General features: G+C 43.8%; 2 protein-coding genes and 1 long non-coding RNA gene across 6 annotated transcripts in view; 2 read left to right on the forward strand and 1 right to left on the reverse strand.

Moving 5' to 3' along the window:
- The window catches only part of STRIP2 (striatin interacting protein 2), a 51,134-nt gene extending 44,668 nt beyond the window's left edge, over positions 1-6,466 (forward strand). For both annotated transcript variants that reach the window (XM_078059552.1, XM_078059551.1), the window contains 2 exons: positions 446-650; positions 3,814-6,466. In XM_078059552.1, coding sequence (XP_077915678.1) covers positions 446-650; positions 3,814-4,064 — 456 coding nt within the window. In that variant the 3' untranslated portion in view covers positions 4,065-6,466. The remainder of the gene's footprint in view (positions 1-445; positions 651-3,813) is intronic.
- LOC118533861 (uncharacterized) overlaps positions 1-27,707 on the reverse strand; it is a 112,827-nt gene that overhangs the window by 41,167 nt on the left and 43,953 nt on the right. The gene's annotated exons all lie outside the window — the stretch shown is intronic.
- SMKR1 (small lysine rich protein 1) lies at positions 13,686-20,994 on the forward strand. 3 transcript variants are annotated; one of them, XM_036101291.2, is made up of 3 exons: positions 13,686-13,772; positions 14,138-14,190; positions 20,510-20,994. In XM_036101291.2, the coding sequence occupies exons 2-3, from the start codon at positions 14,188-14,190 to the stop codon at positions 20,705-20,707; spliced, it is 201 nt and encodes a 66-aa protein (XP_035957184.1). In that variant the 5' UTR covers positions 13,686-13,772; positions 14,138-14,187; the 3' UTR covers positions 20,708-20,994. The 3 variants fall into 3 exon arrangements, with proteins under 3 accessions (XP_035957184.1, XP_077915681.1, XP_035957185.1); XM_036101292.2 differs by lacking the exon at positions 13,686-13,772 and adding an exon at positions 13,978-14,066; XM_078059555.1 differs by lacking the exon at positions 13,686-13,772 and having other exon boundaries at positions 13,925-14,190.

The raw sequence follows: 27,707 nt of genomic DNA on the forward strand, positions 1-27,707 counted from the left end.
AGGCAGGAAAAAAAAGGAATGAGGCAGTTCTATATTGATACGGAATAATTTTTAAGATATATTGTTAAATAAAAAGCAAGGTATGGAACAATGTGACAGGATATGTAGTTGGCTGTGGTTTTTGTTAATAAAAATAATATATGTGTATATAGAATTATGTATCCAGAAGATACATAAGAAACTGATAACAGTAGAAATGGGATGTGTGTTTGACATAATTATTTTGCTCTTTATATCACATACTTTGAATATTAGAAACTTTGAATGGTGACATATAATTGTGACATCTAAATATAAATAGAACCTGAACCATAGATTCCCAAAAGCTCCCCCAGGGCATTGAGACCAGTCAGGTTTGGCTTAATTTGTTTGTGAGTTGGAAGTTCCAAGAAACTTTAGATCCTTATCTGCCTTTCTTCACTCTCACCCCTCTTTAAATGGGTAGATGCTGGTGGTATTCAAATCAGCTCCAATCTTAAAGCGAGCCCTCAAGGTCAAACAGGCCATGCTGCAACTTTATGTTCTGAAGCTGCTAAAAATACAGACCAAGTACCTGGGGCGCCAGTGGAGGAAAAGTAACATGAAAACCATGTCAGCCATCTATCAGAAAGTACGCCACCGCATGAATGATGACTGGGCTTATGGGAATGGTGAGTATTCTCAGAGCTCTTGACCTCCAGGAGTTGCCCAGGGTTTAAACAAAACTAAATAAGGGGCGCCTGGGTGGCTCGGTTGGTTAAGCATCTGCCTTCGCTCAGGTCCTGATCTCAGGGTCCTGGGATCGAGCCCCTCCCACTCCTCTGCCGGGCTCCATGCTCAGTGGGGAGTCTGCTTCTCCCTCTCCCTTTGCCCCTCCCTCCCCACCTCTCGTGATTTCTCTCACTCTCATGCTATCTCTCAAATAAATAAAATCTTTAAAAAAATAAAACTAAATAAACATTTATCTCTACTCTTTTGGTATGAATTGTTACATAGTTTGGATGAGAAAATATGTATGTAATTATAGTCAGGTGCTGATATAACAAACTTTAGGGTTACTGTCCCAAATTCTAGCATGGGCCCTAGTCCTATATTAACTATAAAAATCCATTTCAGGGTGGCTCAGTTGGTTTAGCGTCCAACTCTTGGTTTTGGCTCAGGTCATGATCTCATGGTCGTGGGATCAAGCCCCATGTGGGACTCCACTCTCAGCAGAGAATCTGCTTGAGATTCTCTTCCTCTGCCCCTCCCCCCACTTGCACATGCATGTGTGGGCTCTCTTTAAAATAAATAAATAAATCTTTTTTAAGAATCCATTTTATAGGGGCGCCTGGCCGGCTGGCTCAGTCAATAAAACATGCAACTAGTGATCTCAGTGTTGTGAGTCCGAGCCCCACATTGGGGGTAGAATTTGCTTAAAAAATTTTCCATTTTATAAAACAAGTAAATTAAGAGATAACTACCTCCTTTTGAAAACATTCCTTTAAATGACAGGTTTCTCCGAGAGATTTCTAAAATTAAAATAACCTTTTATTATTAAAAAGCAGTTAGAAAAAGAAAAAAAAAACAAACAGCTTTCCCTGCTGGCTCAGTCAGAAGAGCACATGACTCTTGATCTCAAGGTTGTGAGTTCGAGCCCCAAGTTGAATGTAGAGATTACTTAAATAAATAAACTTAAAAAAAAAAAAGGCAGTTAGAAAATACAAGTCAGAAAACTTTTTACTGTATCACCATATTTATGCCTTATTTGTACCACCGGCAGATTGCCACTGTTAACATCTTATTGTATATTTTTCCAGACCTTTTTCTTTGCATATATACACATTTTACTTAAATGATAGCAAATTATACATACTATTTCATTATCTTTTTTCAGTTAACATTATCTACATCTTTCCATATCAGTATGTTTTCATTTTATCTAGTAAGTCCATATTCAGAATTCCCCAGTTGTCCCAAAATGTTCTCTTTTTGTAAGTTTTATTTATTTAAGTAATCTCCACACCCAATGTGGGGTTCAGTCTCACGACCCCATGATCAAGAGTCACACACTCTTCTGACTGAGCCAGCCAGGCACCCCCCAAAATGTTCTTTAAAGCTATTTTTTTCAAGTCATAATCCAACCCAGGGCCACAAATTTCATCTGGTTGTTCTATCCTTTAATTTGTTAAACCTAGCAGGGTTTTGTTTTCACTTTTTTTCCATAATGCTGACAAATTGAAAAACTAGGCCAGTTGTCCTGCTGAATATCCACCTTCTGGATTTAGAAATGGCATCATTTACCTTATCTCTCTATGTCTGGTATTACTAGTAAACTGAAAGTTAGATCCGGAGGTTTGATGGATTCAGTTTAAACATTTTCAGCTGTAATACATTTGAGGTACCATTGGGACCTGCATATTGTCTCACATTAGGAGACATTATAATATCTGGTTGACCACCAAGATATGACAGATTAACCAAGTTTGGAAGAATTTATTCTGGAGAGCTTTTCCATTGTACTGACATTTGCTGTAGTGGGATTTGACCATTACTTGCATAATTGTATTTAAGAGTTTTTGGTAAAGATAACTAAAGACTTGTCTTTGCTGAGGTTTGTAACCTGCCTAAATTTTAGACAATGCTGAAGTAAAGAACCCACAAAAGTAAAGGAAATATATGATTGGCAGATAACAAGCCAGGATGCAACTTCTATGAGACATAAAGCCAATTAACTATTTAAATTCTTACAGATTTTTAAAACATGCAGATGTTTTATCCTGCAAATGGCATAACTTGTCGCTGCCATCATGAACCCAAACCCAATCTACACTTCCTTAAGATAAACCATTAAGGGGCACCTGGCTGACTCAGTCAGTAGGGCATGTGACCCTTGATCCTGGGGTCATGAGTTCAAGCCCCATATTGGATGTAGAGATTACTTAAAAAAATAAAATCTTTATTTTTTTTTAAGATTTTATTTGACAGAGAGAGCTCACAAGCAGGGGGAGTGGCAGACAGAGGGAGAGGGAGAAGCAGGCTCCCCGCTGAGCAGGGAGCCCAATGACGCAGGGCTCAATCCCAGGACCTGAGTTGAAGACAGATGCTTAGCCAACTGAGCCACTCAGGCGCCCCCAAAATAAAATCGTCAAAAAAAAAAAAAAAAAAAGATAAACCACTGAGTGTGGGACATAAGAAATCTGGGAAAGCTGTATCTCTAGCCCTGAAATAAGTGTCTAAGTAGGATAAATAGAAGAAAGCAGATTACCTGTTTTCTGTTTTTACCTTCATGGAAGCTTTCACCTCATAATTTTAACATACGCTGACACATACATTTATCATATGCTGGGAGAGGTCACAGGGAATCAGTAAAGTCTTCAGTAATTGGTCCATTCTGATTCTCCTTGTTGTACCTCTTCTTGCCTCTTTCCATTCCTTGAGAGCTCGTGATTCCATTCAAATGGGTAACTCCCCTACCCTAGGAAAGCTCAATAAAAGGAATTGAGTTGCCATTTTGAAAAACATAATACATATAACTAGTAAGAAAGTGAAATAGTGAAAAGGAAGTACAGTAAAAAAAAAAAAGTCCACCTCCCTCAGGGGCCTTATTTCCTTCTCAGTAGTAATCACTGTTAGCAGTTTCTAGACTACCTTTCCAAAGATAGTCTCTGCATATACAAGTGTATTTTTTAAACTGAAGTGACAGCATATTATACACTTACTTTGTACATTGCCCTCCACAAAAAGGAAATTCTGAGCAGTTTCATTGTTCTTATCCCATAGACCATACTCTGTGGTAAGAGGAGCAGAGTCCTGAGTTGTATACATGTTCTTCTTCCTCTCTTCCCAACACAGACATCGATGCCAGGCCATGGGACTTCCAAGCAGAAGAATGCACCTTGAGGGCCAACATTGAGGCTTTTAACAGCCGCCGGTATGACAAACCCCAGGACTCTGAATTTTCACCTGTGGATAACTGCTTGCAGAGTGTGCTGGGGCAGAGGTTGGATCTGCCTGAGGATTTCCACTATTCATATGAGCTCTGGCTGGAGAGAGAGGTGTTTTCACAGCCCATCTGTTGGGAGGAGCTGCTCCAGAATCACTGACTGAGCTCTTAACAACAAAACATCTGATAGATGGGGTTTGGCTCCAATAAATGGTGCTCTGCCTACCCTGCCCATTCAGCCTTTGTTTCCAGGTCTGGGAGTGCTTGTCCAGGGGAAAGCTGGCCTAGCCCAAGGACGTCCAGTGTAGTGCAGGGCCATTCTGGGGGCTTTGGGCCTGGTGATAGTGCAAGGCTAGGATCCTGAGTCACAACAAATTGGTCAACTTGCACTGGGGTCAGTTGGGTGCCCAGTTGGCCTTGAAAATCTACTGGATCAGTCCTGGACAGGCTCTTTTGTGGGACTGCTCCCTGCTTTAGTCTTGCCCAGAACCAGGCTAGCCTTTGCTGAACCCAAGAGTGAGAATAAGTTTATTATGGCATTTGACCCATGACATTCATCATAGGTAATGGGAGAGACAAGTCATAAAATAGGGAGAACATTTCCTTCTTGCTTACCCTGGATTCCTAGGACTTAAAAGAGGTTTGGCAAAGCCATCTTTGAAATTAAGTCTGTATTTTAAATTAAAAATTTTGACACCTCTTTCTAAAATTATTAGCTCAAAGATGATTTTAGAGCACCTGACCTTCTTTGTAAAGGATGATGATTTTACTATTACCTAAATACTGCATGTTATAGTAAGGTATATTGTGTAAAGTGTTTTCTTCTCTACTCCTGAAGAGATCTATGTTCAGTCTGAGAATTATTTCTCTGTGTGTTGTGTAGGGGGCGTGCAGTGCTCTGCCACAGCCAGTCTGAAATAGGCCTCCTCTAAGGATGCTTCATGTTTTTCTGAAACTACTTCAGTCTTCAAATGACTGAGTACACTGTAAAAAATTATCCTTTTCATCCAATTCATTTTTTAAATGACAAGTAACTACAGGAGGTTTTATTTATTGAGATGGCTATGTCCATTTGTGCTCATGATCGATTTATTTTTTAATTGAATAGAATAGCAAGAGCATCAACATTTTTCTATGTTGATCAATGATTTTTTTTCCCTTTTTACTGCAAGTACTTTCAAAGTGTCGTATGGAGATTTAGCAATATACTGTTCCTACCTAAAAGTATTGCACACTTCTTTGAAAATACAGGGGTTGATATATCAACCTCTTTAAACTTCTTTTACAGCAGAATCACTTATTTGTCAGGGCGCCTGGATGGCTCAGTCAGTTAAGCGTCTGACTCTTGATTTTGACTTGGGTCATGATCTCAGGGTCATGAGCTGGATCTGCGTCCCCACATCCTGCTGGGCTCTGTGCTCACTGGGGAGTCTGCTTGAGATTCTCTCTCTCTCTTCCTCTGTCCCTCCCCCTACTCCATACATACTCTGTCTTTCTCTAATAAATAAATAAATCTTTAAAAAAAAATCACATACTTCTCAACAGAAACAAGGTTTTTAGAAAAGCTTCTGATTCGATCAGGATCATTTTATTTCTCTTCTGTCCCCACAATTATGTCATCTATATTTTCAAGCTTTTTTATTTTAAGTGCCCTCCCCCCTGACATAGACACTACTGAATCTTTTTTATGATAGCACCAGGCCACTTTAATTGTGCCAGGAGGTCTAGTAAAAAATGGCTTACTCTGTCAACCACAGTTCATTTGGAAGTCATGGTACAGTTATTAATGATATCCAAAGGAACTAGACCGGAACTCGAACTAAAGCTTGGATTTTACCTTTTTGAGCTTTAAGGTAGCAGGACTTCTGTTTTTATGGAAAGGTAATGAAGAATATAAGTATGTAATGGATGACACTTCTTAAAATAATTTGTAAATTTTACCTGAGTAGGACAGCTGTCCTCGCTGCAATCAAAGTAATTCACTGAGCATATCTATGAACCCTATTAATCTATTTTAATGTGGTTTAACTGAAAAGACAATTTTCAAGGAAAGAGCAGTCATCAATCTATTTCTCTTAAAGCCATATAGTATTTAATTTGTGTCAAGAACAAATAAGTTGCCCTTTTAAAAATATGCACATGAATGCTTTCTGAGGCATAGAAGTATGCTAAGCTTTAACATTTCATACTTTTTTACAAGTCTTCTCTTAAGGGAAGATTAATTCTCAGTGCAGATGGAGAAACTGAGATACCAAGAAAAGTGATTAGTTTCAAATCACAGCCTTTTTTTGCTGACTTGCTGGGATAGCATTCAGGTATTGACAGCCAGCCCCATATGTTAAAGTAACTGATTTGAATCTTCCAATTTGAGAACCCATGTGTGTGGTTAGGAATAAATTCAGATTAACCAACCTCCAATGGTGATTACTGTTACTACTTAGAAGGACATTATTTGAGTGATTTATAAAGGATTTTTATTTGTGAATACTTCAGTAAAGTTTGTGTTGTTGATAACACTGTTTATCTACTGAAAGCACTTTAATAAAAAGAAATTGAACTGGAGTTAGAAATTTGGTCTTTAATTCAACATAAAAGAATCTTAAAGACAGATATAGAAAGGAATAATATATAAAGAAGATGAATATATAAAATATTGTGTAGTATTCCCTGGGGGTAGACTAATATAAACACAACTGCAAAATCTCAATGGCTCATGACAAACCTTTATTTCTTGTTTCTGGGTCTGGGGATCAGCTGCAGCTCTGCTCCACTCAGGTTAACTTGCTAGATTTAGCTCTGCTCCACACATCATCTTATTCTGGCATGAGGCTGATGGACTAGCTCCTGCCTGGGACATAATACTATTCTCATGGTAAAGGGCAGAAGCAAGCCCCCAAACCATACCATGCAAGCACCTGGAGGGGGCTTAAAGCTCCTGCTTGGATGTGGCGTAAGTCAAATTGCTCATACTCCATTGGCAAAAAGCCATTCACATGGGGCAAGCCTAACACTGGGCCAGAGAAGTACATTCTACCTACGGAAGGCAGTTGCCACCAGGCATATGGGTAGACAGTGAGTCCCAGCAGCTTCTCAGTGAGCTTTTGAGATTGGTGGTAGGGCTTTCTTAGAGATTCTTGAGAATTTCCACAGCTTTCCAGTTTGCATTTGAAACCACCCATTTTTCAGTGCTTTATGCTGATATTTTCAGTTGTGACTTTCTTGACTTTTGTGTCCATAGTACCCCCAGCTCTTCATCTAACAATAATCTTGGTTCTATAAAGACAATTCTATAAACGAATGAGTGTTTTGATGGTCTCTTTTTCTCCCACAAGTAGTTGTGATGAGTTTGAAGTCTTTCCTCTAGGCCTTCTTGAGATGACCTATATTTGCAATAAAACTAGCTGAGACTAAAATGCAGCTGTAGTTCTGGAACAAAAATGACACTGGTTCATACAACCATCAGACTCATGACTTTGATCTCATCGATGCTATTATTGATGAGCTAAATAACCACCTTAATATCCAGGCTAGGTCAAGTATGAACTTGGCAACTCTTTGGCGCTCTGCGAAGGTTCTAAGTATGTTTAGGGTAATTTGCAGAGGCAAAGAAAGTCCTGCCACTATCTCAGAAATACTGGGCATGGTCAGTTAACATCTGCTCTACGTATACTCTAATTCCAGGCCAGATTTTTCTGTAATGGTATGATAAAATGTTTTCTGTAATAAAAATGTCTTACAAAATATTATGGAATTTATAAACAACTTTTGTGAAACACCAGTAGGTTTTAGAGCAGCTACTGTATTCTTACATGTATTCAATACTAACACATATTTTAATGGATATTTTAAATGATGCTTTTCAACATGAGAGACATCAAATACATACATAAAATATATCTTAGGGTAAAAAGTCTCCAGCATGATTTTATTCTCTATACATTAAATAAAACTTTTGTCTGCCTCTGGGCCTCCTGCTTTCTCATTTTCTCTTAACCAAAAAAAAAAAAAAAAGAATATAGTGATAGTGAAGAAAATTGCCTCCCGTATAACCCCACCACTCAACAATGAGCTATTTATATGGTGGCAGTTTAACAATATAAGGAACTGTGTAATCTCTAAAATAGGGTAGAACCAAGGGAGAGATCAAAGCGCTGTCGGGATTGGCAGAGCATTTTGTACAGCAACGTGCAAATACTTTTGGAAATGTTGGCATGGGTAAGTCCTAACTGGTGGTTTTTGGGAAAGCACATGAGTTATTTTACTCATTTTTTCCACTAATGAATTTTCAGTGGCCTCTGGTATTCCTTAAGTCCTGGTATGGAAAGTTTATAGAAGGTAAGTCCTGAGTACCTTATACTTTCAAACACCTTTTCCAGGTGAATGCATTTTCTAAATGTTTGGCTATTCTAATGTTAGCCTTAAAATGTTAAACCTCAATATTTGGAAGATTTTTCACGGAAATGTATTCTTGAGTTGAAGGGATCAGATCATCTAAGACAATCTCCATCCAACGCAAGAATTCCTTTAATTAGTATCGGCTATGTGTTTATCTAGCCTCTAATCTTTTCACTGACAGTAATCTCACTATGTCATAGATTCAGTAGTAATAACTGAAATGTCTACAAAAGAATTAACTACCTCAATACAATCAACTTATGGTATTATTTGAGCCAGAAGAAACATGAATACATTTATGGAATCCAAACAACTGACATTAGCTATGAATTGTACTTTCTTCCCCACTGTATTCGTTTCCCAGGCTGCTGTAACAAGTTACCAGAAACTGGGTGGCTTAAAACAAGAAAAATGTATTCTCTCACAGTTACAGGGGCCAGAAGTCTGAAATCAAGGTGTCAGCAGGACTCACTCCCTCCAAAGTCTCTAATCATTTCCTTGCCTCTTCTAGCTTCTGGCAGCTTCTGGCTTCATGTCACTCCAACTTCTGCCTCCGTGGTCACATTGCTTCCTCCTCTTCTCTCTCAAAAGTCCCTCTGCTTCTCTCTTCTAAGGATACCTCTGATTGATTTGAAGACCCGTCAGGATAATCCCAGGTAAGCTTTCCTCAAGAGCCTTCATTACATCTTTGCCATATAAGGTAGTATTCACTCTTTTGCTATTAAGGTAGTATTCACAGTTTTTGAGGATAAGGACAGGGACATATCTTTTGGGAGGCCACCATTCAACCCACTACACCCACTAACAATCATCAGACATGTAGTAGCAAAATTGATTAATTTACTATTCTATCATTATTAGAGGTGTAAGGCAAGTCCTGAAGGAAGTTACTTTGAAAGATGCTTGCAGCTATTGATGTAGTCAAAGAAGATTCAAGTAAAGAAAGTTTCAGGCTTAGGTAGAGGATTCGACATAAGGAAGCAGGTGTAAAATTGAAGAATACATTTAGGTATTGGCATTTTTGTTTTTTGTTTTTTTTAAGATTTTTAAAATTTATTTATTTGACAGAGACACAGCGAGAGAGGGAACACAAGCAGGGGGAATCAGAGAGGGAGAAGCAGGCTGCCCGCCAAGCAGGTAGCCTAATGTGGGGCTCGATCCCAGGACCCTGGGATCATGACCTGAGCCGAAGGCAGACGCTTAACGACTGAGCCACCCAGGCGCCCCCAGTATTTTTTTCATACATGGGAGCACAACATATTCTGTCCTATACTTGCTTTTATCATATTTATCCCAGAGACCTATCTTTCCATATTAATATTTTCTTGAATAAATATATTTAATAATCAAATCATTCTTCTCTAACACTGCTTTAAAGTATGTTTCAGTTAAGAAGAAAGGGTATAGGTGGGAAGAATGGTGTGTGTACGCCCACACATGCATGTATATGTGTGTGTGGTGGTGGGGGTGAGGTCAAGGGAGATTTACTCAGTTCTCATAGCAATAGGCCAAAGCGATTTGAAATATAATTTCCTAACAGAAGCTCTGGACATTCAGACTCCCAGATCCTGTAAATGTAATGAGATTGTGCCTGAGTGGGCTATGGGGAGGTTTTTAGGCTGTTTGCTCCTTTACTAATTAGCCGGATTTAAATTTCAAAAAGCAAGGACTTTAAATTTTTACTTTTACATATTTTATAGAAAATAACCAAAGTCTTTCTAAGGAACTACAAGAGTACAAAAGTCATCCCATCTCTGCTCAAACACCTTTGGTGACAGTGACTTCCTTACTAAATATGACAATACCATCTGTCCCCTTGCCTCCAAATGGAAACATTAGTTTGAACATTCTGTAACTTTTTGTTCAAATGCTTAATGGAGCTGGCAGGACAAAGATCCTCCATGTGGATGCCTGTGAAAATATGTCTTCACGGTAAGATGTGAGATATTTTACCCAGAAAGGCCACAGAGCATAACGGCTCAGATTGAGGGGGCCCAACCCAACTTGGTGAGATGCGCTCTGCAGGCTCTGCATCTATTAGCTGTCTGCAGATGGCAAGTTCTTTCCTCTCTCTCTGCCTCAGATTCCCCATCTGTAAAATAGGGATAATACTACTTACCTACCTTCTAGAATTGTAAGGATTAAATGAGTCGATGTGCATATAGTGCTTAGAATAATGCTTGCTAAACACGAGCATTCAATAATTGCTGATTACTATTATTTCCCACCTCATTCCCCTCCCTATCAAAGAATACCCAGCAAGAATAATTAATAGCATTTTAATTCTCTAGTCCAGGAATCAGCAAACTACAGCCCAGGGGCTAAATCTGGCCCACTGGCAGGTTTTATACATACAGCCCATGAGCTCAGTAAGAATGGTTTTTACATTCTTAAATGGCTGGGGGAAAAAAATCCATGAAAGAAAAAGATTTTATGACACATGAAAATTCTATAAAATTCTAATTCAGTTTCCACGATAGTTTTATTGGAACACAGCCATGCTCACTCGTTTACATGTTGTCTATACATGCTTTCATTCTACATCAGCAGAGTCGTTGCAAAAGAGGACATAAGGCCTGAAAAGCCTTAAGTTACTGAGTTTGCCAACCCTTACTCTAGATAATTTTGTCTCCTGTCCGCTCCAGCTGGTCTTTACTGCACCCCAAGGTTCTCACTGCTGGGACCCTAGTAGCTGGCCAGAGGAAATTACCTACAAAGAACATTTTATTTTTTCTGTAACTTCGTCTACAATATTAGAGCTATAAAGGATGAAGTGAGTGCAGTGCTATACTGTTGAACTTAATGAACTAAAAAGAAAGGAAGAGAGGGAGGGACCAGAGTAGAAAGGAGGAAATCGGAGTTTTTAAATGCAACTTCTAAGAAAGATAATGATAGAATATTCTAAGTTTGGATGTTCTAAGAATGCATGCTTCAATTCTGGCAATGTTATTTTTTTTAAAGAACAGCACAGTTTGTATTACTATTTATAAAGGAGACATAAGGATGTATATTCATAAACAGATAAAATTAAGTAGTACTATTCTTTTCTTTTGCAAGTTTTTTTTTTTTAAGTAATCTCTACACCCAACGTGGGGCTCGAACTCACGACCCCGAGATCAAGTCACGTGCTCTTCCGACTGAGCCAGCCAGGTTCCCCACCAGTGCTATTCTAATGTGAATTTGAATAGTTATCTAAATTTAACTCATCTTCCAGTTTACGCAGGAAAATTTGTTCAGTTCTTACAGAATAAACATAAGATTCTTAAGTCTTAAACATTAAATGATTCTTAAGTGGACTGGTATTTAAGAAAAAATGCCTGTGTTATCAATGACTTTTTTTTTTTCTAACAGCAACCTGCACTGTGTTATATAACAAAGTCTGTCTTTCAGCCCCACACCTCAGCAGCCCTCCTCCTTTCCCTGCAGGTCAGTGCGAAGCCTTTCTCTAGTGCAAAGGCTGAAGATCCACTTGATCAACGGAAAATGGTGCTGCCATTGAAATTGTTCCGATTGTCACTAGACCACTTTATGTCCTGCCTGTCTACTGACAAAGCATGCTTTCTTGTGCTTTATAGCTTTTTTTTTTTCAGCTTTATTGGGGGTATAACTGACAAAACTGTAATATATTTAAAGTGTACACATGATGATTTGACACGCATATATATTGTGAAAGAATTACCACAATTAACACATTCATCACCTCAATTTTATATATGAGAACACTTAAGTTCCACTCTTAGCAATTTTCAGCTATACAATACAGTATTATTAACTATAGTCATCATGTTATACATTAGACCTCATTCATCTTATAACTGGAAGTTTGTACCTTTTTACCAGCCTCTCCCCATTCCATTTTCCCTAATCCACAAATTTATATCCTTGAAAGCAAGGCTTACTGGAGATACTTTGAATTCACAAAGCATTTTCACCTGCATTCCATCATAAATTCCTTTATGGAGCCTCCCCTAGACATTGTCATCACCTTCACAGTAACCCAAAGCAAGAAAGTGAAGCTCAGAGAATTGCCCAAAATTGCATGACTAATAAGTAGTAAGGCCAAGTTTTGAACCCACATCTTCTGGCCTCACGCCCGGGGTGTCTTCCTGAATGATTTCAGTGTTTAACAGCACCAGCTGGACAGACGGACAGAGCTGGCTTTGACTCTGCTTGTGTGAACTTGGGCAAGTTACTTACTCTCTCTGGCCTCGAGCAAACTGGAGAACATAATGGAAACTACCACACTAGTTGTAGGGAAGTAATGATGCCATGATGTGTGCGAAGTGCTCAACAGGGGCTTGACATCAGCGCTCCTTCAGTGTTAACTAATATCTGCAATATGAAATGAAGGTCTAGTTTAGAATGATGACAACGTCAAGGGGAGGTTCCATAAAGGAATCTACAAGGGATGCTCAGGCCTTGGACTCAGCATTGGAGAGAGGAGTTAGAGATGACGGAGGGCAAGAGACTGGGAGAGCCGTGTTGCCACTGACAACGGAAACTCAGCGGCTCACAGAGGGAGAGATGCCCTCAGTCCAGAGAATAGTGCGGCCTGAAGACTGGAGCTCAAACGGAGGCCATTCTTCCTGCTGGGGGCTGTGTCATCCCAAGAGAGGTAGTCACTGACATCATCAGATGAGCCGGCAGGTGAGGAGACACTGAGGCAACGACAGCAGAGAACTGAAGACGGACTTGGAGATCAGCCAGCACTCGGAATGCAGCAGGAGGCAGACAGACATGACTAAGTGACGTCCGGATGTAACGCACAGATCAGAAGCAAGTGGGGAGACTTAGAGGAGGAGGAGCGGAAGAGGAGAGCAACACTGACTTAGCCTCAGACATCCATGAGAACGGAGAAGCGGCCAGGCTTGCTAGAATGAACGGGATACTTCCCGATACACGGCCATTAGTCCACCAACGTCTCTCACTACCGCCGCGGCACACAAAAACGAGTCTAAAAAGGGTTGCTCACCCTGGAGAACACAAGTAAACATCTATCGGGATGAACTCCCGAAGCTGGAGACGGAACTGCACCTGCTGTGTAGCCTTCCTCACTCCCGTTCGGGGCCTAACAACCTTTTTTCAGGCCTTTACTCTCTTGGGGCCTGTACCCGGCTCTTTATGAACATTTTCCCGGGATTTTTTTTTTTTCCCCCACTTCAACTCTCAAAGGCTGTATGTCATTTCCCAAAACAAGGTCCCGGAGTCTTCGACGACTTCTCCAAGGTCAGCAGTGAGTGGCCGGGCTCCTACGGCGGAACCGGCCCCCCCCAAGCCCACGTACCACACCCGCCCGAGCACCGCCCGGCCCGCCCCCCAGCGCGAGCCTGGGCTTCCGGGCACTCGCGGCCGTCGTCGCCGTCGCGCGAGGTGAGCTGGCCCAGCCGGCGCGGCGAGGCCGGCGGGGGACCGCGGCCGGACTGCCCCGCCGGGCCCAACGGCTGGGCGCCGGGCCCCGGTGTCCCGGCAACAGGTAAACACCGCGCGGCCCCGCCCCCCGCGGCGCGCGCCGCCCGGCGTTTGTGCGCGCGGCCCCGCCGGCGCCCGCGAGCCCGGCGCCCCCCACCCCCCGTCCCCGGGGCGCGCTCGCCGTGGGTCACGCGGCCCGCGGCCTCCGAGCGGTGGGTGCCCAGGCTCCGCGTGGCGGCGGCTGGGTGGCTGGCTGCCCCCTAACCCCGCCGGGCTGCCCTGAGCGTCTCGGGCTCCTGAGAAGCGTGCCGAGGTCCCGGGCCTGCGACGGTTCGCCGGCGAGTGCGGAGGCAGCCGGGTAGGCGGCGGGGATGGGCGCGGGGGCGCCGCCCCCAGGCGATGCGGAGAACTGGGCTCTCTCTATTTCAGGATTGGGAACCCATGCCACACTCACCTGCCTGCTCGACTGAGGAATTACCATGGTAATACACGTCTTACTTAAGTATAAGAAATTTGTATCCATAAAAACATGTATATAGCTTTCGCTAAATTAGTTTAATACCAGTCTGCCTCGTCGAGGCACGCTTTACCAAGATTTGTTACCCACGCCGCGAGATGGGCACGTCCGTCTCCTGTCGTTGGGGGGGGGGGGTGTCCAGCGTAGTGATCTGAACACTTGGGGCATAAAGATGACGGGGAGACGGGTTGCCCAGGTGGTCTGCGCGCGCCAAAGGGAACAGCGAAGCAGGATGAGGCTGAGCCCTCTTTTTGCGAGTTGGTTAGTTTTCGTTCCTTGGTTCTGTTGAGCCACTTTCATAACCATATATGTGGGAAATAAAGAGAGGCGGGTATCATGGTGTGCAACTCCAGAGTGCCGGCACGAGTCAGCAGGGCCTGGCCCAGGCACTTACCCCTGCTGCCGCTGTCCTGGGTCCTGTGCGGGATTCTCCCCTACGGATTAAGAGGCAGAAAGCCAGCGCCCGTGCGACCCGGACTGCAGGCTCTAACAAGTGATTCTCTCTTCAAGTCCTAGTTGGAGGAAAGGCTTTGGAGGAAATCTTTTGTGCAGGGAATTCTTGAATTTTATGCCCAGGAAGGCTTGCAACATTCTTAAACTTCCATCTCATCCCCAAGTCGTTGGCTCACAGAGCTCCATCTTAAACCAAACCACTCCAACTTCTCACTGGATCTCTCCACCAGAGAACATTTCCCAACTGTGTTCAAAATCCAGGTCTTTTAACCACTTCCTTCTCAGCACTTTGCAATGGCATGTTCATTCTCCTGGCCTCGAACTCATAAGCACTACTGTTCCTCAGCCCTCATCCAGTCCCTTCGACCTGCTTCCCACCCTCGCTGCCTTCGGTCAAGTCCTGCCCTCCTTACCACCTGCCTGGACTCTGGCCGTAGTCCACTACCTCTGTCCAGGGGCTCTCCATCTCTTTTGTCCTCCTCCTCCACCAGAATGGCTGTGACCTTGTAACCCCTACCCAGGACCTCGGGAATTTCCAGTCTGCTCAATTAAGTACCGCTCAGAGCCCAAGGTAAAGGGGCCTCAACCTCTTGAGCTTTATTTGCCATATTAACTTCTCTACTTTAAACAAAATGAAACAAAAAACACATCCCACACTAGACCCACATTCTTCTTGAAGCCTCCTGCACCTGCCCCAACTCAAGCTATTGATCTACTTTTCTTCAACATGGGCCTAGCTCAGAAGTACCCCCTGCTGCCATATTGCTCCCGAAGCCCCCATGACCCTCTACACCTCGCTTACAAGAGCTTCGCCTATTTCACTTTGGAAAGCCTCACTCCTCACCCCCATTTGCCTCTAGTATAGAAATGTGATTGGTAAATCTGTGTGTTCCTTCTACTTCATTGCATATAAAAGCACTAAATAGATGTCTCTTGATTTAAATTGTGTCATTCCCCTGGTTACTGTGCGTGGTTGGTACTGTCATTTTCTTTCAGAGCCTAGGGAACTGAAGCAAAACGGTTTCATAAAGCCATTTAAGCTAATGGATTCCCACTGGCCCTTGGATAAAAGTTAAACACCTTAGCTTCCAAGGCCTGCAGGCCAGAGTTGCACACTGCCTACCTTCCCAGCCTAAACTCCCCTGCGCCCCCACTGGGGTTGCCTATGGGCCAGCCGCACTGACCTTTTCTGAGAGGTCCCTTCAATTTGGCCTGTTCCCTCCAGCCTCAGAGCCTTTGCACAAGCTGTTTGCCTGGGAATTCCCTGCCCCTCAGCCCACAGGCTGCTGCTCTTCAGGAACCCTTCTTCCTTCCTGTCCCAGATTAGGTCACTCCCTGTCCATCCTGTGACATTATAATGGACCCTGGGCTCTCACTCACAGGAGAATGAGTAAATGTGTTTGCAATTTCTCCCTCACTGGACTGTAAGCCTCATGAAGACAGGAGCCCAGAACTGCAGGTCCTGGTGCTCAGTAGATATTTGTTAAATATTTGTTGAACTAATGAAGGAGGCATCTTAACATTCAGAAAAGCAGATATCTACGTTTGCTTTCTAAGTCCTGAGACTGAATTGCATCTGAGTTGCAATGTATGCACTCAGCAGATATCTTTCATACCTACAAATGTGCCAGACATTGGTCTAGGCCCTAGGAATTCGGTGGTGACCTCATAGACAAAATTCTGGCTAGGAAACAATAAATACATGAACAGAATAGCACAATTAAATAGTGGGGTGTGCTTGGGGTCAGGAGCTAGAAAGTGACTGGCTGAGAGGGTTGTTGGGAAACCATCCATACACCCTCCCTCCTTGCCTGGGACAGCCCCAGTTTATGTTTGTTGAAGTGTCTTGGTTTGGACAATAAATTATATGGTCACCCTAGTTGTAGATAGAATATAGACACAGTATCTGAGAGAGTTTTCTAAAGAGGTGATATTTGAGCAGAGCCCCGCACAAAGAGAAGTAACAAATGATTTCCCCTGTGAAGGTCTGCGGGAAGAGGCGGCAGCGGGGAGCGGTGGAGCAGGTTTGGGAACTAGAAGGGAGGCCAGTGTGGCGGGAGCCAGTCGTCTTCATTAAGGAGTCTGGAGAGTCTCAAGTCGGGAGCTCTGAGTTCTGGGACCGGAAACAGCCAAGAGCCATGGAGTTGTGTTGAACAGACCCAACCGGCCGAGAAACTGAAAGTTTTCACTCACAAAATTGTCTTAACAGATTTATTGAGGTATAAGTGATGTACAATAAATTGCACATATTTTAATGTACAATTTGATAAGTGTGGCATCTGTATGCTCCCATTAAGCCATCACTGCAATCAAGGTAACAAACATGTTGATCACCCCCGGAAGCCTCCTTTGTGCTCCTCTGGAATCAGGCATTTTTTCTTGCTTCTCTGTGTATCGCCCTCCTCCACCTCCCATCCCGGGCAACCACTGATCTGCCCTGTCTGTATAGATTAGTTTGTAATTTATAGGATTTTTTATATATGGAATTATACAGTATTTATGGGGTTTTTGGTCTTGTATAATTGTTATTTTTTTAAGATTTTATTTTTTTAAGTAATCTCTGCACCCAACGTGGGGCTCGAACCCACAGCCCTGAGATCAAGAATCACATGCTCCACTGACTGAGCCAGCCAGACATCCCTCACTTGTAGAATTATTTTTAAATTTGCCCATGTTGTAGTTGTAGCATGCATCAGTAGTCCTTTTTATTGCTGAGTGGTATTCCAGTGTATGGTTATACCAGTTTGTTTATCCCTTCACTCACTGATGGACTTTTGGGCTCTTTCCAGTTTTTAGCTAGCACAAAGTTACTACAAACATTGCATGTATAAGTCTTAGAACAGATATACACTTTCATTTCTCTTGGTAAATACCTAGCAGTGGAATGGCTGGATCATATGGGAGGTATGTTCTTAACCTTTTAAAGAAACTGCCAAACTGTTTTCCAGAGTGGCTCTTTCATTTTGGATTCCCACCGGCAGTGTGAGAGAGTGCCAGATCCCCCACATCTTCACCAACACTTGGTCCGGTCAGTGTTTGTAACCTGAGCTATTCTAATGAATGTGCACTGGCATCTAATTGTGGTTTTAATTGGATTTCCCTAATGTTGAGTATCTTTTCTAGTGTGCATTGGCCATATGTATATCTTCTTTGGGAAAGTATCTGTTCAAATCTTTTGACCACGTTTTGTTGTTTTTTTGTTTTCTGGTGTTTTTACTGTGTTTTCAGAGTCCTTTATCCATTCTGGATATAAGGGCTTTATCAGATACATGATTTGCAAATATCTTCTCCCAGTCTGCTTTTCATTTTCTTAGCAATATCTTTTGAAGAGCACAGGTTTTTAATTTTGATGGTGAATTTATCAGTTTGTCCTTTTATGGATTGTGCTTTGATGTCAGATCCAAGAAATCTTTGTCTAACCTGAGGTCATAAAGGTTTTCTCCTGTATTTTCTTCTAGGACTTTTATACTTTTCGGTTTTATATTTAGGTATATGAGCCATTTTGAGTTAATTTTTGCATATGGTACAAGCATGGATTGAGCTTCATCTTTTTGCAAATGGATATGCATTGTTCCAGCCCCATTTTTTGAGGAAATTATTGTTGCTGGATTGTTGAGCACGATGGTCAAGAAAGAATTCTTGAGACGTTTTAGGTGCAACTTAGTAAGTTTATTTAAGTAGCACAGGGACAGGACCCCTGGGCAGAAAGACATCTGTTGTACAAAGCTGGTGGTTATATGCTTAGTGCTCAAGGGGGAGGCGATGTGAGGGGAGTATTAGATCATAAATGTTTTCTTTGAATTTCTACTCATAAAACTACTTTTGCAAGATTTCTCTGGCGCTTATCATTCAGCTCAATATTAACCATCGGTGAGATTTACGGGCAGTCATGAGACCCTTTAAGGATGTAGCAGCCAGTGTGTATTTGATCCTTATCGGAACTATGCAGGCTATAGATCAGCCTTCTGGGCTAAAGAACATTTTTCTGCTTCTATCCGTCGTCAGTTATCCGTGCTCTATTGAATTGCTTTTGCACTTTTGTTGGAAAGCAGTTGTTCGTCTATGTGTGGACCTATTTTTGCACTCTTTATTCTGTTCCATTGATCCATTTGTCTGTCTTGACACCAATACCATACTGTCTGGGTACTGTAGCTGTGTAATAATTCTTGAAATAAGGTAGCATTCGTCCTTCAACTGTGCTCTTTTTCAAAATTCCTTTGCATTTCCATATGAATTTTAGGTCAGTTTGCCAATTTCTCCAAAAAGATGAGAACTTGGAATAAAAATATCAAACCTTTGTGTGAGTTTTAGTTATAAGCAAACTATTTTAGAGATGAAAACACTTTTTGGGGGCAGTTATTCCAGGTATGTCTTATGGTTGACATGCAAAAAAGTATAAAATCATAAATAAAGCCAAGACCCCCAAATTTTAAGAGTTTATGGATCCTACACTCCAAGGGGATCTTTTATCAGGAGGTACAGTTATCATATGGGTTTTCATATTGTTGGGTTTTTTTTTAATTTGGATTTCCACGTGAAAGCCAGGCCACTGTGTTGCAAGATAACTTCTCATCTTCATTCCTGAGTTTTGTATCTAGGAGTGTATTTCATTTCACTTAATAAAAATGTATTTTAGTGTTTTTAATACATTGAGTATGTTTCTCTTTGTTTAGCCTGGGACATTTTTAAAGTGAGATGCTATCAACATGGCATCTATTTTATACAAATATTTAGCCCTTGCAGATGTTCTTGATAACTTACACAGTCCTCTCCTTTCCCTTGCCTAGAAGAGACACTTTCTAAATAATACACCTCCATCTGTTACTTTATGGGTGGGTCCTAGGACATAGAGAAGTCAGCTCAGCTTTGTGTGGCTCTAGCGAAACGTCAGATAGTTTGTTCCCATGTCAGGCTGGTAACCGTTCCTTTTCCCAGAAGGCACTGGCCTGGCAGCACGGTCATGGCCAGAGCACAGGTGCTGAGCTGGTAGATGCTGGTTTGCACGGTGACCTTGCTGAGCCTCCACTTTTCCATGTTTAAGACAGGAATAATGCCTCTCTCCCTCAAAACTCAGCTTGGAGGATTAGTGGTGATAAAGTGATGGGGACAGTCACTTACTGTTTCCTTCATGTCAGACACTATGCTAAGTGCCTTGTATTTGTCTCAACCCTCCTGACTGCTAAATGGGAGAGTGACTACTCTCCCATTTGGCGGAACAAATGCCAAAATACGTGTTGGCATCCAATTATGTAATGTTTTTAATTAAGTTTTTATTATGAAAGTTTCTATACATACACAAAAATAGAATAGTAAAATGAATCCCCATATACCCATTTCTCAAACTCCGAAATTGTCAGGATTTTGCCACATTTGCTTCATGTGTCTTTTGGGGGGAAGTAGGGGAGCTGCAGTATTTTAAAGCAAATCTGAGGCCTTCTTTCAGATTTTAGCGTGCATCTCTGTAACGTGTAAACGTTTTCTTCCATGACCCAATGCCGTTATCACACCTAACAGAATTAATAATTCCTTGATATTACCAAATGTCCCTGGTTGCCTAAAAATGTCTTTTTACAGTTTGTTCAAATCAATGCAGACAAGGTCCACTCCATTGTTAGATTAGGTTGGGTCTCTTTTAATCTGGGTCCTTCATACACATTTGTTGAATTAGACTGCACGCGACTTCTCCTCTCACTCCATGCAAAAATTTTTGTTACTGTTACAGTTTTTTGGTTTTTCAGGAGTTATTTTTCTTACGTTCAAAAGGAAATGTTGAAAATTATTTCAAGGTTATAAAAACTAATTTATGCCCTGTATATACTTGTCTTTGAAAGCCAGGTAAAGGGAAACGAGGAAAAGGCCAAGGCAAGTCTCGCGGGAAGAAACAGAAGAAACCGGAAGTGGACATTCTCAGCCCTGCTGCCATGCTGAACCTCTACTACATCGCCCACAACGTGGCCGACTGCCTGCAGCTGCGGGGCTTCCGCTGGCCAGGTGCTCCCAAATCAAAGAAAGGGAAAAACAAGACTTAATAGCATTTCACAGAGAGCAGAACTTGGGGAAGAGGAATCAGGATAACACAACTACTGCAAGCAAAATAGACTTTACTGAAGACAATTTGAGATGCAAGCTAAGTGTGCTTTTCTATGGTAGTTAATGATAAAGAAATGCATTTTACTTCCCAGCTAAATTCAGCTATAGTTAGAAGAGGTCAAGGGGGGAAAAAGTCCAAGTAATTCCTACCAAGCGTGGTGGAATTGATAAGACTTTAAAAATTATTGTAATTGTGGGTCAGAATAAACTTTGTTCTCAAAAGGCAGTTCTAGCCTGCATGAATTATTTTCTTTTGCCTAAACGGGTTTGTTACATAGAAAAGGCATGCCTGGGGCACCCGGGTAGCTCCGCTGGTTAAGTGGCAGACTCTCCATTTTGGCTCAGGTCTTGATCCCAGGGTGGTGAGTTCAAGCCCCTGCATCAGGCTCCACGCTGGGCATGGAGCCTACTTAAAAAAAAAAAAAAAGACATGACAGAAAGCACAGGATTTGCTTATGAACAGCCTTCTCTTGGGCACTGTTTCCTTTTTTCATCTTTTTTGGGAAAAATAATGAATACTTTGTTTCTATAATTTTTTCTTCTCAGCAGTCTGACTCTTGGCTGATTTTAATTAGCCAGGGATGCCGGTGGAGACTGAGATCATCACTCTGACTTTGCTAGGGCATATAAGCAAATGACTCAAAGGAGCTGACAAGGGACCGTGTCCCGGTGCCGGGAAAGGGAGCAAATCAGCACACATCTCTCCCTTCTTTCCATTTCACTGGACTCTTCTCCATGCTTTTCCTCCACACTTACATTTTCCTTCCACCTTCTGCGGGCTTCCTTCTAAACGTGGCTGACCCTGAGTTATGGAACAGGTGCTAGAAACTTGCCATGGGCATTCTGCTGCTATTCCATGATCCACGTAAGAGATAAAACTGCAGTTCTTTCTCTTCAGTCCAAAAGGCCTAAAAGCCCCAAATGTGAAACTTGGAAGGAAAGGCATCTGAAGTATAAACACCATCTCTGAATCACTTAGCATCCCATCCCTGCTCCTGCTCTGTCTTCCCGGTATGTCGCACCACGCTCCCAGTGCTGACACCTGCACTGGGCTCTCCAGTCGCAGCTGTGGGCCCGAAGCTGACGCCTCTAAAGCAGCACCCATCCGGGGATGATCTCGTTTGTCTGAATTGCTTGTAACGATGCCGCAGGTTGCCTGGTGAGGCTCTCAAAGATTCACGAAGTCTGCTAAGAAAGGCTGCAACCTAGGACTCCGGATTTCATAAATACCAGAGGAAAAAAGGCAATCACACGAATCCTTGTACTAGAGAAGTGGGGTGCTCGCGCCGCACGTGAGCTTGCTGGCAGTGACATTCCTCTATGGCTGTCCCACCTGCGCAGACGCCGTGTGAGACCCTGACTAGTAGCCAGAGGAACCCTCGCTCGCTCTGGTGAAGGTTGGTGCTGCTCTTAAGCTGAAGGGGGGCCCTGTGGGTTCTCTGTGGACGGGCTTTGGAAAGGGAGCACCTTCCCACTCTGCTAGACACTGCCGGGACGGACCCGAGTGGTTTCTGTTTGTGGAGACACTAACTCCAGTTCAGTCCTTCCCGAACCTGAGCAAGCAGCACCCGGAGGACGTGTCAAAGCGCACAAGGGTGGGGGTCGGGAATTTGCTGGACCGCACCCGGGGAGGAGCTGGGCTCTAGTTAATGCGGCCTAACCAGGGGCTGAGATGCTTGTTGAGTCTTTCAACTTGTAGGGTGTCTCACGCCCTCCTCTGCCTCGCTCGGTTCGGAGCTTGTATCTGAGCAGTAATGCTTATCGGAACGCTGGGGAGGTGGCATTTGCAGAGGCTTTTTCTGATCTTGTCCCCAGCACGGATGACATCATCTAGGGAGCTACAGAGACGTGCCAGGCGGCAGACATTTAAAGGCTAAGAAGATCATCTGGAAGTGGAAATGCTTTCTTCTCTTGAGATGGTTAAACGATGAGCAGAAAGGCTAGTAAGCACTGGAATCGAGGAAGTACTAATGGGATCGGATGGGGCACGGTTTCCACTGAGCGGAGGAGGCTGACGCGCAGGTCCCGTCATGATGGGGGGCAGTTAGTCTCTGTTTCCCCTTCGCTGCTGTGTCTGCTCTGTTATCATGACAGGGACACTGCAGACCAGAAGTCCACAAAGAACATTACTGGGAAAGTGAGGAAAAAAATGAATATAGGCTTAAAATAATACTGTATTGATGTAAATTTCTTGGCCATGATAATCTTATCGTGGTTATATGCCAGAACGTTCTTGTCCTCAGGAGCTAAATTATTTAGGTGGAAGGGTAACGATGTATGCAACTCACTCTGAAATGCTTCAGGAAAAAAGTGTGCATATATGTGTGTGTGTATAAAATACATATTTTAACATGTTGCCACATTTGCACTCTTTGCATGTAAGATACACATATATGCATATACAACACCTATATTGTATAATATGCATATGTATTATAGAGATCCACAAATTAACATTTTGCCCCATTTGCTCACTATGATTACATGTTTATAGGAAATATATACATCCATATATGTATGTTTACATATGGATACATGTGTATACACAGTTTGTGCAAATATGACAAAATGTTAGTTCCTGAATTTAGGTCAGTGGTTCTCAACTGGGGGCTATTCTGCCTCCCAAGGGACATTTGGGGATGTCAGATATTTTTGGTTGTCTCAGTTGAGGGGATGCCACCACATCTAGTGGGTAGAGGTCAGGAATGCTGCTAAACATCCCACAATGCACTGGACAGACTCCCACAACAACAAATTCTCCAGCCCCAAATGTTATGGTGCCAAGGTTGAGAACGCTGGTCTAGGTAAAGGGTCTGTGTGTTCACTGTACTTTCTTTCAACCTTTCTATAGGCTTGAGATTTAAAAAAAATACAAAAGTAGTGTTTAAAAAAAAAAGTGAGAGAGGAAAGATGTGTGACAGAAAGGTGAGGAAGTGAAGAAAAAAGCATAAGCAAATTCTTTCCAGGATCTTGTCTATAAGGGGATGAAAAGACAGCACTCCTGTCAACCACGCTAACCGCCCCCACCCCAATCCCATGAAGAATTATCCCGGTGTTCATGTTTAGTAATACCTGACCAGTAATACCAGTCCCATCCCTCAGGCAGAGCTGGTTGGACCAGCGGGAGGCTCCTGACCCTGAAAACTCATCCACTAGCTGCTACGACGAGCCTGGTCTATTGTAAGACCAGGTGGGTCCATCAGAGTCTCCGTCTGTCCTGTAAAGACCCGGAGAACGAGGCACGTAGGAAGCTGACGCTTGGAGGAAGCATAGAAAGACCACAGGCTACAGCTGGAGCCCCAGGGGTCCCCCACAAGCTGAAATTGCGGAAAAGTGGAAACCTACAGTAAGCAGAACTCAGGAGGCGGAGGAGAGATGTGTGGAGCCCAGAGGGAGGACACGGCCGTGCCCTGGACCACTTCTCTCCTTCCCGCTCCCCCCTCCTCGGCCTCGGCGACTGCACTGGGTGTGGGCACCTGTCTGTAAACCACGAGGGAGATGAAGCCGACCTTCTCCCTGGGAGACACGCGGTGGCCGTGGGAAATCCAGGGAGCGGTCCTGCAGGCACCAGGGAATTTGGGACTAGGGCTCAGAGAGACAGGTTGGCCAGGAGTGTAGGTTTAGATGTATTCAATGCAAGCTCATGGTTGGAACCAAGGGCTGGTCAGTTGTAGAAATAAAGTTGCGCTGAGTCAGGAGCCATGGGGACAGTCTCCTTTCATGGGACAGAAGGAAGAGGAGGGGCTGTCAGAGATGGAGGAGGAGGGTGAGGAAGCCTGGAGAAAAGGGGGGTCTGTGGGGCCACATGCAGCAGAGATGTCCGGGAGGGTGAGAGAATGGGAACAGGGATCATGATCTGTTGGATGAGGGGTCCTCCTGCGTCCGGCTTCTCTATAAAATAGGGGATGAGCGTAAACGTGGAAGGGAGGACCGAGGGGCTTCGGCTACTGGTGCACAAACACAAACCTCCTGTCAGAATCCAGGTCTGTCCCCGGCCCTGCAGTGTGTTCCTTATCTGCCCCTGGTGGTGGGAGGATGCGGCGTGTGTCCCTGAGTTTCTGTGAGAGCCCGGAGATGCCCCAGCTAAAAGCAGGGTCACCGCGGTGGCCACGTGCTCCCGGTGGCTGGCAGCCATGCACGCAGCGCCACCTGCTGTTGGTTTTGGGGGCTGCATCATGTCTTGCTGGTCAAAGCCAACTTGGGCGTCACTTGACCGTTCTTACCTTGATAATCCTATATTGGCTGTTGCCCTCTAAAAATATGGTATGTTCATGTGACCCTTCTGCCCCAAACATTCCCATGGTGACCCACTGCTCTTGGGATGAGACCAGACTTCCCACCAAGGTCCACAAGCGCTGAGTGGTTCGGGGCACTGCCTCCTGCCCGCCTCCCAGCACGTCTGCGCCCTCTTCTCGGCATTCCAGCCACTCCGGCTCCCTTCTGCCTCAGACATTTTGCTCATATTGTTCCCTCTGTGTGGGACACGAGTCTCCCTTTCCCCTGACTGACTCCCGGCCACCCTTTAGGTCCCAGCTTCGTATCTTCCAAGAGAAGTCTCCCGGATCCTGGCCCAAAGCCGGTCATGTGCCCTGTGCGCTCTGCGGGGCTCTGTATGTCTCCATACTTTTTTTTTTTTTTTTAGATTTTATTTATCCACTTGACAGCACAAGCAGGGGCAGCGGCAGGCAGAGGGAGAGGGAGAAGCAGGTTCCTCGCCGAGCAGGGAGCCCAATGCGGGGCTCCATCCCAGGACCCCGGGATCATGACCTGAGCCGAAGGCCGACGCTTAACCCACTGAGCCACCCAGGTGTCCCATGTCTCCATACTTTTACAATTAAATGGCTGATTGAGGGGCACCTGGGTGGCTCAGATGGTTAAGCGTCTGCCTTCAGCTCAGGTCATGATCCCAGGGTCCTGGGATCGAGCCCCACATCGGGCTCCTGGCTCAGCGGGGAGTCTACTTCTCCCTCTCCCTCTGCCTCTCCCCCTGCTCATGCTCTCTCTCTCTGTATCTCTGTGTCTCAAATGAATAAATAAAATCTTTAAAAAAAAAATAAAAATAAATAAATGGCTGATTGATTAATGGTTATCTTCCCTGCTAGAATGCAGTTCTCCGCTAGCAGGGCTGGTCGGCTTGTTGATGGCTTCCTTGGGCCCTGTGACATCATAACCAGCACCCTGGCATATAAATATTTGTTGAAGGATTTTTCTAACAAGCTATTTATGCTACAGTAACAACCCCAAAATCTCAGTGGCTTAAAACAACAAAGGTTTATTTCTTATTAAAGCTTTAGTTCCTGGAGGGCTGACCCAAAGGTTTCTTTCTCCCTCGGGCTCCATGTCCATTGAGGGTGGGCTGGGGGCCTGCCTCCAGGGACCCGGGCTTACAGAGCAGCCAGCATTTGGGGTGTCGTAGGCTGCCAGGCAGAGAGAAAGAAAGAAAGAAAATGTGAACTGCACACGGGTTCTTAAGGTTCCCACCCGGAAGTGACAGATCACTTCTCATTTTATTGGCCAAAACAAGCCACGTGGCCACAGCTCACTTTAAGAGAGGGGGGAAATGCAATGCCCCACGTGCCCCACAGGGGAACCACAAATATTTGCAGGATAGCGCTAATAACTATCTGAAGCACGCATTGCTTCTGTAATAAAAACGACTCAGAAAACAAAAAAAGGAATACAACAAAAAGGCTGAGAAACGAGTGGTCCAGAGAGGCAGCTTCAAGAAGAAATGCATCCTCAGGGTGCTGCAGCTGTGCTCTTGTGTTATGTTTATTGAGCCACCTGTAGAGGTGACCAGGGGGTTAGGATACTTGAGCAAAGCAGAAGTTTTGTTTTGTTTTGTTTTAATATTTATTTATTTGAGAGAGAGAGAGCACGAGCACAAGTAGGGGAGGGGCAGAGGGAGAGAGAGAATCTCAGGCAGACTCCGCGATGAGTGTGGAGTCCGATGCGGGGCTCGATCCCAGAATCCTGAGACCATGACCTGAGCTGAAACCAAGAGTCTGATGCTCAACCAACCGAGCCACCCAGGCGCCCCTAAAGCAGAGTTTTAAGTCTTAAAACTCTTCTTAGCTCTATCACATCTTCTTCTCCAACTTCTAGAGAAACCATTCAAATAAGATGATTGTTCTTAAGTATTTTATTTTTATTAATGTTTAAATTTATCACAATGAAACTCATAATCCAGCAATTACACTATTTGTACTGAGACTATGCTTCCTGATACCCTGTGTAAAAAAGAAAGCTCAAGATTTTGTCAGTTGCCAAAAAAAAAAAAAAAATCTGAGCCCAACCTTTCCATTTGTTGAAGACAGAAGAGCACTGAAAGAGTCCCATGAAGCATGGATTCCTGCTCTGTGCTGTCTTCTTGGTGACACCCCCCCCCCCGAGTCATGGAGCCTTGGCCGTTACCCATCACAGGAACCCCCTCTATAGCCTGCTCTCAGAGCAGCATTTGGCCAGAGGTGGCCTCCTGGTGGGTTTCACCCGGCTCTGCCTCCATGGCTACAAACGGGTCCACCCGCTCTGCCCCATGGCAGCTTACACACTCTGAGAGACTGTTCTTGGTGGAGAGGACACGCGTTCTGCTCCAGGCCAAACGCCCCAGTCCCTTCAACCGCTTTTTACTTAACATGACTCCTCTTGGTCACCCTATTCTGGATCCTCCAGGGTGTCATATCTCCTGTAGCTAGGATGGGGCACCACGTTTCCCATGCCAGTGAGGCCCTGGCCTCCTGAACTCTAGACTTTAGACCATCTTTCCAGTCCAGGCTGACATGAGGCTTTTGGAATAGATTCTTCATTTAAATAGCTTAAGGCTTGGTGTGGCCATTGTAGAAAATAATTCGGTGGTTCCTTAAAAAGTTAAACATAGAGTTACCATACAATCCAGCAATTCCACTAACAGGTATGTACCCCAAAGAGTTGAAAGCAGGG

This window comes from Halichoerus grypus, chromosome 12, assembly GCF_964656455.1.
Source record: "Halichoerus grypus chromosome 12, mHalGry1.hap1.1, whole genome shotgun sequence".
Classification (NCBI taxonomy): domain Eukaryota; kingdom Metazoa; phylum Chordata; class Mammalia; order Carnivora; family Phocidae; genus Halichoerus; species Halichoerus grypus.